This window comes from Primulina eburnea, unplaced genomic scaffold (assembly GCF_022965805.1).
Source record: "Primulina eburnea isolate SZY01 unplaced genomic scaffold, ASM2296580v1 ctg454_ERROPOS1575413, whole genome shotgun sequence".
Classification (NCBI taxonomy): domain Eukaryota; kingdom Viridiplantae; phylum Streptophyta; class Magnoliopsida; order Lamiales; family Gesneriaceae; genus Primulina; species Primulina eburnea.
The window spans coordinates 88,232-100,000 of NW_027331265.1; the positions used below are offsets into that span (position 1 = coordinate 88,232).

The 11,769-nt window shown below is 34.4% G+C and overlaps 2 protein-coding genes across 2 annotated transcripts; one reads left to right on the top strand and one right to left on the bottom strand.

Annotated features, from left to right (window-relative positions):
• Window positions 1-2,043: 2,043 nt before the first annotated feature.
• On the top strand, window positions 2,044-6,452 carry LOC140821206 (xylulose kinase 2-like). The gene is made up of 11 exons (XM_073181624.1): window positions 2,044-2,160; window positions 2,415-3,069; window positions 3,182-3,270; window positions 3,564-3,628; window positions 4,515-4,570; window positions 4,647-4,767; window positions 4,854-4,928; window positions 5,011-5,064; window positions 5,289-5,383; window positions 5,468-5,642; window positions 5,992-6,452. The coding sequence occupies exons 1-11, from the start codon at window positions 2,102-2,104 to the stop codon at window positions 6,222-6,224; spliced, it is 1,677 nt and encodes a 558-aa protein (XP_073037725.1). The 5' UTR covers window positions 2,044-2,101; the 3' UTR covers window positions 6,225-6,452.
• Window positions 6,453-9,915: 3,463 nt separating this feature from the next.
• On the bottom strand, window positions 9,916-11,449 carry LOC140821203 (VQ motif-containing protein 9-like). The gene has a single exon (XM_073181620.1). The coding sequence runs from the start codon at window positions 11,244-11,246 to the stop codon at window positions 10,224-10,226; it is 1,023 nt and encodes a 340-aa protein (XP_073037721.1). The 5' UTR covers window positions 11,247-11,449; the 3' UTR covers window positions 9,916-10,223.
• Between the last annotated feature and the right edge of the window lie 320 nt (window positions 11,450-11,769).

Sequence of the window (11,769 nt, forward strand, 5' to 3'; positions counted from 1 at the left end):
TTCAAATCACTTTGAGAATATCGAAGGGAGATTTAGAAACAAACAATTGTACTCAAATTCTTGAAAAACATATGTAGATACTATTTTAACCAGCTATTGAAACCGACTTCAAAATAAGATTGTAAAATCCGAAGAAGATTGAGATTATCTTGTTTTTTAATGGATCAAAACAAGTTTTTTTTAATACAAATTATTTTATAATTTTTTTTATAAAATTTTATATAAAAACATCTCATAATTCAATTTTTGAAATAGATATTTAACTCGAGCCAACATATGAAAATTATTATTTTTTATATCAAATGTATTACTTTTTACTTCAGATATAAAATGACTAGTCTTCTCTGCTTTATAGCTTCCGTCCTACAACGGTCTTTTCCCTTCTAGTTGGTTGTACCTATTACACTCTTTTAAGAGAGTGAATAATCCGGCTTATCGTTTCCATTAGGAGCCTATCAGTTGTAAGAAAGCTAACTAAATGTGTATCCGCTCTTTGAGACCTACTCAATTTTTTTAATGCATATCTTCCTATATCAATTGTTTCATTTATATGACTACAATCCAAAATCTTATTCGAGTCATATTCAAGAGAAATAAAATACATACGGATCATAATCTGTGAGACGGGTCAACCCTACCCATATTCACACTAAAAAGTAATACTATTAGCATAAAAAGTGATACTTTTTCATGGGTGACCCAAATAAGAGATCCGTCTCACAAATAATACCCGTGAGACCGTCTCACACAAGTTTTTGCCTTTTAATATATACTAGAATAAAATCACTTGAGTATCATTTTATATACCAATTTATGTATAAAAAATTATCTAAAATTCACTCTGCTTCTCCAATTTTTTTCCCTCAAAAGAAAAAAGTCTTCATATGGGAAATTAGAAAAATGAAATTTCAGATAAAAACTTTATTCCATAAATTTTTAAATATAAACTTTTGTAAAAGTGATTTTTTTGTTAGTTTTCTCCAGGGAATTAAAAATGGAAGTCCCGCGGTATTTTAATCAATTTATTTAGTTGTTTGTGTAAGTAAATAATCATTTAAATATTTTTTCAACTATTGCATTTGTTTTTTATTGTTGTTTTCTCCTACAAGTAGAGTATTATGAAGAAAAGGTGCTTTTGGGGAAAAAACAAAAAATTAGAGACTAATTTTTTGTTTAAGAAATTGTCTCAAATTAATAATATTGTATATTATATAGGGCAAAAACTTATGTGATACGATGTCACATGTCGTATTTTGTGAAACAGATCTCTTATTTGAGTCATCCATTAAAAAATATTATTTTTTATGCTAAGAGTATTACCTTTTATTGTGAATATCAGTAGGGTTGACTCGTCTAATAGATAAAGATTTGTAAGACCGTCTCACAAGAGACCTACTCATTATATAATTCAAAAAACTCCCGTCAAACTGTCTCACGAGTCAATTTTATTAAATGAATCTCCAACTCAACTCATACAAAAAAATATTTTTTCATTACAAAAAAATTATTTTTCATTGTAATCATAGATCGAGTCGACACATCTAATAGATACTAGTGTTATTATCAAATCGTCTAACGAATCAATTTTGTGGGACGAATTTTCGACTCGCTCATGTAAAAAAGTATTATTTTCATTGTTAAAAGAATTATTTTTCATTACAGGCATATATCGATTCGACACATCTAATAGATAATAATTTTTTTATCAGATCGTTTCACGAGTAAATTTTGTTAGATGAATCACCGACTCAACCCATGTAAAAAAAATTATTTTCATATGAAAAGATTTACTTTTCACTGCGTGCATAAATAGAGTCACACGAATAATAAATACTAGTATTATGTGGTAAGTGCTGCATGTCATATTAATTTTTTTTTGTATTCGAAATTTTTTGTGTAAAAAATATATATTTTTTTATTATGATATGATACTTATAGATTATTGATTATATAATATTTAATGAGATAATTTGAATTTTTAGATAAATTGGAGAAAAAAACGAAAAAAACAGTTTTATATAAAAACTACTAAGGTACGAACAAGAACAAAATTAACTCTCTAATATTACAAGGGATAAACCTATCCCTTGAATTTGCTCTAATGGAGGATTTCTCTCTCCCGAAAGATTCTTACTTTCTTGGATTTGATAGCTCTACGCAGTGAGTTTTCATTATAAATTGCACCGATGTTCGTCAGATATTCAATGGGATCAATATTTTTTTAATTATATAACGACAGATAGTAGATTTTGTGTGATGAAAAGATGCTTTTTAGAACAATTTGTAGTGCTTATTCAATTGAATTTCAGCTAAAATTTTCTGGATTTTTGTCGAATTCATCTTTTTTCAGTGATTGGGGTTCAAGATTGAAAATTTATGTAAATTAATAAAAATTACGATCGTTTTTCCTGCAGGTCATTGAAGGCGACCGTATTGGATGCAAATCTCAATATTGTAGCCTATGATGTAATTAATTTTGATTCTGAATTAAGCCATTACAAAACCAAAGATGGTGTTTATAGGGATCCTTCTGTCAATGGGAGGATTGTTTCACCCACTATAATGTGGGTGGAAGCATTGGATTTAATACTTCAGAGACTCGAAAAGTCGAAATTAAATTTCGGAAAAATTGCTGCCATTTCGGGTAGTGGACAGCAACATGGTAGCGTGTATTGGAAAAATGGGAGTTCTTCAATTCTTTCATCACTGGACTCAAAGAAGCCGTTGGTGGATCAATTTGGTGATGCATTTTCGGTTAAAGAATCACCTATATGGATGGATAGTAGCACTACCGATCAATGTAAAGAAATCGAGAAATCTGTTGGTGGTGGACTGGAGTTGTCAAAGCTCACTGGTTCTCGAGCTTATGAAAGATATACGGGTCCACAAATTCGAAGAATATTTGAGACACAACCAGAAGCTTATAAGAATACTGAGAGAATCTCTCTAGTCAGCTCATTTATGGCGTCTCTTTTCATCGGGAAATATGCTTGTATTGATCAAACGGATGGGGCAGGGATGAATTTGATGGACATCAAAACGAGGGCTTGGTCAAAATTAATTTTGGAGGTTTGTTTATACTTCATTACTGGTTTTCGATTTCTTGTTCCAGCCAATGTTTCTATTTCAGTAGAGGTTCATTGTACTAAATGGATTCATATGTTATGTACGTTTGCTGTAGGCCACTGCTCCAGGCTTGGAGGAAAAACTTGGGAAATTAGCTCCTGCACATGCGGTAGCTGGTTTGATTGCCTCTTATTTTGTGGAGAGGTCAGTGGCATCTTAATCTTTTGCGTATGGCCTTTCATTGTAAATTCTGTGTACATATTTGAACTTCTCAATCAATAATAGCAGTAAACCAATGCTAAATATGGACTAGTTTTTTCTTTAATAAAACAATTTTTGGACCAAGACGCGGTTATTAGCGTGATAAACATTTGTGGCCTGCAATGAGTGAGATTATAAATTCTCGAGGCCTCGGTTACAGTTGTTTCGCTGTTAACGGATTCCATATTTGTGTAATTTGATGGATTTCTTATAAACTTGTCATAAAATGTTTTCAGGTATAAATTTGACAAGAACTGTCTGATCATTCACTGGTCTGGTGATAATCCCAACAGCCTAGCTGGTAACTATTTCCATGTTTACTGGTGTTTTTCTTATAACCAAGTTGTTGGAATTCATGAAAATTCTTCGTTGTAATCTGTGTGCCATTTTTTAACGCATATGGATTGAATGACACATCAGGCCTTCTACAATTCTCTTGGGGGCTCCATTTGGACCGATGAATTTGGATTTTATAATGGATTTTGAATGAAAGGATTTAATGTAGTTAAAATGATCACTTTTTGAAGAAATTTCAAATCCTCACCAAAATATGGCCTAAAAATGCACTTTATTTGGAAGACAAAATTTAAATTCTCTTCTCTTCTTTTGTAGCTAAACAGACATGGTGGAATTGAATGACACATTTTAAATTCATGAACCTCAATTTCATCGATCCAAATGCAGCTTATGTAATTTGTAATGATTAAACTTGAACTTTTCTGCGTTTATTCCTGAGAAGTTTGGCCCCCAATTATCTGAAGAAGAGAATACTGAACTGCCCATTGCTGCATTTTTTGGTTCTACCTGCATTATATGATTAAAACAGCATGTATGGCTTTGTTGTATGGCATGCTCATTCCATTCTATATGGAACTTTTAGGTCTTCCTCAAAATACAGTTCATCAAGGCACAGCGATTCATAAAACACTAAAACAGTTGAAAATCAATTTATATGGGGCATTGCAGTATAGTTTGGTGTTACACGAGTCTAGAGCTGAAACCAATCAATGGTTAATCACAGACTCAAATTTCATTCACCATTCACTACTTGGTTGGTTTTGAGTCGTGTACATGGCAACATTCTATGAAATTTAATCTAGTTCCTTCATCATGATGCTAATGCTAGTTTAGTAAACTATGCGATAATAATTCATGTTGATGCTCACTGAGTTGCTTATATGTTTTAGGTTTAACCCTTAGTAGTCCTGGGGATCTAGCTATCAGTCTGGGAACCAGTGACACTGTAAGTCATCTTCTTTTGCTATATCTTCTCTTTTATGCTGCATGTGATATCACTCCAATTTGATGATTCAAAATAGGTCTTTGGGATTACTAACGAGCACAAGCCATGCTTAGAAGGGCATGTCTTTCCTAATCCAGTAAATGAAAACGGTTACATGGTGATGCTGTGCTACAAGAACGGGTCTCTGACCCGTGAAGGTTCATAACAAACTTTGAAAAACAATAATTCGGATCCTATAATTTATGATTGAAAGGTTATTAATATCTTATTCCAAACTTGGCAGATATACGCAACCAATGTGCAGATAAATCTTGGGATGTTTTTAATTCATGTTTACAGGAAACGCCACCTCTAAATGGTTAGTGCATCTATTCTAATTGTTTCTTTTGGATATATCATCCCATGCTTCTTTGCCTTGGTTTTAATGTTTTAAGGTACAGGGGGCAAGATAGGCTTTTATTACAAGGAACATGAAATTCTTCCTCCACTCCCAGGTTAATATGCTACAAAAATTTTAAATAACTGCTTGCATGTTCTGGAATCAATGTTCTTGGTAAAAGATATTGTTTGTTATTTCCGTTATTGCCACTTATTTATTGGATAAAAAATAAATATCAAATTTGTAAAACAATATTCAAATTTGACTATATACAATGTAGTCTTGACTTGTCTACAGTTCGAAATAAGCAAATATATGACGTGCTTGCTATGATTGCAGTTGGATTCCATCGTTATGTTCTCGAAAATTTTTATGAAGACTCGGTAGATGGAGTAAAAGAACACGAAGTTGACACATTTGACCCTGCTTCTGAGGTTTGTGTACCTCACCTTCAGTATGCAATATGCATATATGATTATATGACCCCATATGTGCTCACTTAAACAATGTTCTAGCAGGTTCGAGCATTAGTGGAGGGCCAGTTACTCTCAATGAGAGCTCATGCCGAAAGATTCGGGCTCCCTTCACCTCCCAACCGTATAATTGCTACGGGCGGAGCATCAGCAAACAAATGCATTCTTACATTAATATCTTCGATTTTTGGGTGCAATGTACATACAATTCAAAGCTCAGGCAAGCCATATTTTCTTTCCATCGCCTTTGGATCTCTTCTTGGGGAATTAAAACTATAGTATTGTCTTATATCATACAACACAATCATGACTCCTTTCTTTATGTAAGTGAAAATATCCATCATAATTTTTATAATATCAATCTGATTATCGTATTATACTTTTCGATATTTTAATAATATCATCTGAATTTCATAGTGTACTTTTTGATATTTGCCGTAGAGTTGAATGTGAGAATCAGAAATGAAGCATTCACATTTCCACAGAATTTCGTGAAAAAAAAAATTGTGCAATATGTTCTTCATCTTAGACCTCTTTTTGGTGAAAATTTCGTATATTTGGTTTTACAGACTCGGCTTCTATGGGGGCTGCACTGAGAGCTGCTCATGGCTGGCTGTGCAACAAGAAGGGCGGTTTTGTTCCTATATCTAGCATGTACACAGACAAATTGGAACAGACGTCTCTAAACTGCAAGCTTGCGGCTTCGTCTGGATGTCAAAAGCTTGTTACTAAGTATGCTTTGTTGATGAAGAAGAGAATGGAGATTGAGAATAATCTTGTCAAGAAACTGGGACGATTGTGAACTCGAAGGGTCGCAATTTGAATGGAGATATGAGTTGTGCAGCGAATGACTGGTGGTGTTGGTGGTAGTTGTTCTTAGTCAGTCTGATTTTTAATTTCCTTGTTTATTTTCTTGAAATTTTTTGTGAATTTGAGCTTTTTAACTGTTTTTTGCAATAAATTTGATTTGTAAATAGCAGCAATAGGAATGGTAATAATAATAATAATATTTTCTCAACGATAACAAATATATTCAACCATATATTTTGTTAACAGTTTTTATAAGTGTAAGTTCTGACATGTAATATCATTATCAATTTTAAACTTACACCAACGAAAGCATGTACTATAAGTACATTTTCGAATGAGGGACAAACGTAATTTCATGCTCTTGCTGATGTTATATTTTAATTTTTTTTATATTCGGAGTCATAAACCATGTATCTGAAATTTATAATAAATAGAAATAATATAAAGATTAACTCTTTGGAGACTTGGTGAGAGAATAAAATGAACATGGATATTTATAAAAAGTCAAACGGTAACTTATCAATGCTGTAATTTGATATGATATAACATGTATCAATAGTAATCGTTAAAAAAATATCTTATCAAGTGATGTGTAGTGACTGTCCATGACTCTAAAGTGAATATCATGAGCTAAAGAGGTTGCTCTCACCAACATTCGGTATAACAATTTTCCTCACGTTCTCAAGTAGGATCCGTACAATCGATCATTTATGAGCCAATGTGAACTCACATTTTCAAATTGAAGTCGCATTGTTCATTGTTTATTTGACTAGCTTTTCGGGCCAAATCCACTTTGTCCACTGGACTAGCGAATTCGGCATGTTTAGGGCTCCAGTCATTCCATCAATCAGTCGTTAACCGAAAAACCAATAATTCCATAAATTCGTTTAAGCAGAACAATATGATCAATAAAATGTGAAATACACAATATATTAACAAATCGGTAATTTATAAAACTTTTACGGTAAATTTGAGGTCGAATGTCAAAAGAGTCCTAATTGGAAAAAAAAAACTGAGACCTATTTATAACAAGGGAGTGAAGTAGGTGAGTGATCGTCACAAAACAAGTATCAAATTATTTTTGGCACCTACCTAAGCATCATCTCAACACATGCCAGCCAGGTATATTTCATGATAAATAAGGTTCAATTGAATCAAAATTCATTATTCAATATTTTATTTTACCATCTCTTTTATTTTATTATTATTTTTATTATGATTATTATTAAAAAAAAACCTAAATGTTTTTATTAAAATCATATTATCTTATACATATATTTTATGTCTTTGAAGTGTTTAATATAAATATATTAAATTTTACTTGTAGGATAATAAAATTCATTTTATATAATTAAATTATTATTATTTAGATGTTTTCTTAAAATTAATACCATAGAATTTAATTCAAAGCACTAAAATTTTCAGAGGTGTTACAATAAAACTTGTGTTTTTATTATCATGTTAAAAGAGAAGAAGTTGGTATGCATTTTTTCTGGAATAGATCTCTTGTGAGACAGTCTCACGAATCTTTATCAATCAGACGGATTAACCCTACCGATATTCACAATAAAAAAATAATATTCTTAACATAAAAAGTAATATTTTTTCATAGATGACCCAAATAAAAAATTCGTCTCATAAAATACGACCCATTAGACCGTCTCACACAAGTTTTTGTCTTTTATGAAGGGACAAAATATGCATACTTTGTACCTTATCTTATCTTGAAAAATATGAAGCAAATCAACCTTTTCTTATAAGAAAAGGCTATGGTTGACTCGTCTTTTTGTTGTAAGTGGCCCAAATATGTCCATTTCCATCAACTTTTTATATCTTTTTTTAAGCGGAGGAAATAGGAGAAAAATAAACCATTACTCAAACCCAAAAAGATTTCAATTTGATAATTGAGCCAAAAGCATTAGCAAATTGGAAGTTGTAATATGGAAATATAAAGCAATCATCATGCAATGGATAAAAATTTCCAAGTATAGATAATTTTCAAGAAATGCCCGAAGTAGATGGAATATTCATAATAATGCCTCCTAATCACACTCTATGGTAAATACTTTTGAATTGAATGGAACTCTATGCAACACTCGGTCTCACACGAGATTTTAAATCGTCTTCAATAAGAGAGTAACATTCCCTAGTCCAGCTCAAGTCCCTGCTTACTATTTTTTAAGCTTCCCTTACATGCATTACAGTCGACGAATCCGTTTCTCCACAGCCATTCTCTGCCCTTAACTTTATAGCGCCGTGTAGCAGCATTGCAAGAGTCTAGAAGCCGGTCAATCTCCACCTTCTTCTCACCCCACTGCCATTCTATCACCAGCTAACCACTCACCACATCTCCTCAGTCCTCTCCAAATCACCACAGCTCTTAAGGCCCATATAATCTACTTTCGACAACTAGTTTCTCAAACTAACAAGAATGACTGCGTATATCTACAAGCAGCTCATTTCCCGGAGGAAAATGGCATTGTATAAGCGAGATGAAGGAAAATGAGAACTGATAACATAATATATGCACCTGCCTGGTGCATCTCTTCTGGAAAGTAGAGAACTTGAAACGTCTGTGCATTGTTAAAATTCTACTAATTTAACTTAATTCGTCTAATTTAATGACGGAATATTACTCGCACAAATTATATGTGATAAATAAATTAAGCAGAATATCCAACCACAAGTGAATTTCTATTTACTTTCCACAAAAGAATTATTTGGTCATTATATAAATTCATTTAGTTACAATGCTCTATAGGTCACCAAGCAATATAAGAACTGAACAAAGCAATGGAAGCTCCGTCTTCTTGATCTTCGCTCCTCTTAGCAGACATGGTTAGGTTGATCCATGTTGCATTCATTATTGTATATACCAAACTCGATATAAATTCAAGAATGGCACAACATGAGATAGTAATCCTTAGAAACCACAATTTCATTCATACTTTAAGTGCTTTTCTGGTGGAATGTCATCTGTATTGTATCTAAATACATCGTGTCACTGAAAATGAGATACCCATAGCTTCCTTCATGTTAAGCAACACACATCTTTCTATTTCAAAAAAATCTGTGCCGAGCATTGTTTCCATTGAATGCTACATCTATACCAGATGTGTTCGGATATCTTATCAGGGATAATGTGTAAGGCCACATGGGGATATTGAAAGACATTTGGCAGAATATCGGTTAATGAATGAACTACTATCATTTGTTTCGTGCCTTGGCAACAAAGGGATCTGCTCCCAATTTGCTCAAGACAATCCACTGTTGAAGGGATTTGTTTTTCTAACATGGAGTGTATGGTCACAGAAGGGCCAACACCATGTTACTAGTGACATACCTTTCAGTCCTGACTCCACTTATGCTTACACATGCAGCCATTTTCTATCTCAAGGTTCGTGGTGCATCAATCAAAGATGGCTATCTCTTGGTCTATAGACAACATTTTTCTTCTTTGCAGAAAGGAGAGAGCAGTTCCATTAAAATTTAAGAAACGTAGAAACATTATTTAATATTTATATTAATCGATGAAGAATAACTTTTATTGTTTACCAACATCAAAATGCGTTCTACCATAACAGACCATCGAATATCCAAGAATAAATCATCTGAGAAAAGCATAATGCACAATCTGCACAAAAGTTGAAAATGGATAAGATGTAACAAATAAAAGATCAACAGAAGATAAATCAACATCACCATGAGAGATTTAGAATTCACTGTCAAAACATACGATAGATTCAACAAATATGAGAACTAGTGAAGAAGTAACTTAAGGTTTTAGATCACTGTCTCCACCATTCATGCACAAAACAAACACTAATTGAACAGCCGTCTCCATCTCCTTTTCCACTATAATTCACTATAATCTCCCAAAACCATATATATATTTAAATTACAGTATCATCACTATAAAATAAGAGGAAAGAAATACAAATCTGTAGAAACGCTAAAATGACTTACCTTAGGGAAAAGCTTAGCGAGAAGCTTACATGCCCTTCCACCTTGGGCTAGGAAGAGGCACCGTCGGTGATAAGGGTAACTGTGGCAACCCAAATTGACCGGTCGGTGAAAACAGCAAACTCGGAGAGAGCATAGCGTACGGAGACATAGGCGATGGAACGCATCCAAATGGCAGCGGAGAGAGAGGAAGCACTGGAAAATGTGATGGCCAAGCAGAAGTTGACGGCACAGGAGGCTGCTGTTGTTGTGTGTGGGGAGGAGGAGGATGAAGCAATGGCGGGCCGACACTGTTCCACCGTGGCAAAGCAGCAGACGTGGAGTTTGCCGAGCTCTGGAGAAAACGCATGTAAGTAGAGACCGGGGATTCTATCGGCTGTAGCTGCGATAAGGTTATAGGATGTGACCCCCGCTGACCGACTTCGTTCTGAGGCTGGAGAGATTCGGGACGAGGTCCAGTTGCGGCCACACCATTCCACAAAGGCGAAGGCGACGGAGCAGACGGGATAGAGGAGTTCTGGATAAAACGCATGTAGGCAGAAATAGGTGACTCCGCTGCCGGATGCACAGACGGAAAAGGAGGCAGCGGCGGTAAGGGCTGTCCCACTTCCCGTTTATCAGCATCGTTAGGAGGACGAGGAACCACCTGGATCAGCTGCGGAGGGCGGTTGCCAATTTGGACCAAAGGTGGGGGACGGATCCTCTGTAGTCGGGAGCTGGATGGCCTCGGCTGGGACACCGGCGGCGGCGTAGGAAAACGTTCATGAGACGGCGAACCCGTGAGCTTCTGAACGACGTCTCGAAAGTCGTTCTTGTTGATGTTATACACCGGTGGCTGCTGCGACTGCGGCTGCGTACTGGGTTCAAGAATCGGCCCCGCCGCAGCTACTGCGGATAGAGGTTTCCGCACAGGCTTCGATATCTTCTGTGAATTCTTGTTCACTTGTTTCAAGTAAATTTCGCTGCTGCTTCCTCCTCCTCCGCCGCCTCCGCCGCCGCCGCCGCCATTACTACTATTTGAAGATGACACACTACCAAATCCTTTATCCATTTCTCAGACATACACATACAGAGCGTAATTTCTCTTCTCCCACAACACAAGATCTACTGTAAATCTCTCTGACCAGTCCACCTCTTCCCTCTTAAAAAAAGTGGTGAAACGTCATCTCAGATTTGGGAATTAGGGCTTTTCGAATGATTGTACGGCGCGCTTCAAGTGGGATGCCACCTTTTTTATTATTGCTCATAGATTTGCGCGCACACAAACACACATATATAGATAAATAAATAAATAAATAAATATATATATATATATATATATATGTATATGTGATATAGAAATTATTTATTTAGTTAATATTGTTTATTATATTTATCTACTGATATATATAGTAAAACATTATTTATTTGCACATATAATAAAAATTAGAATACTTGAATTATAGCCTAGAACGAGTCCACATACGTCGATGAATTATTTTCTTGAAACCAATAATATTTGTAATTCATTTATATTCCATATATATTTTATTTTATATGTGAAATATATTGTATGCAATATAAAATATATTGTC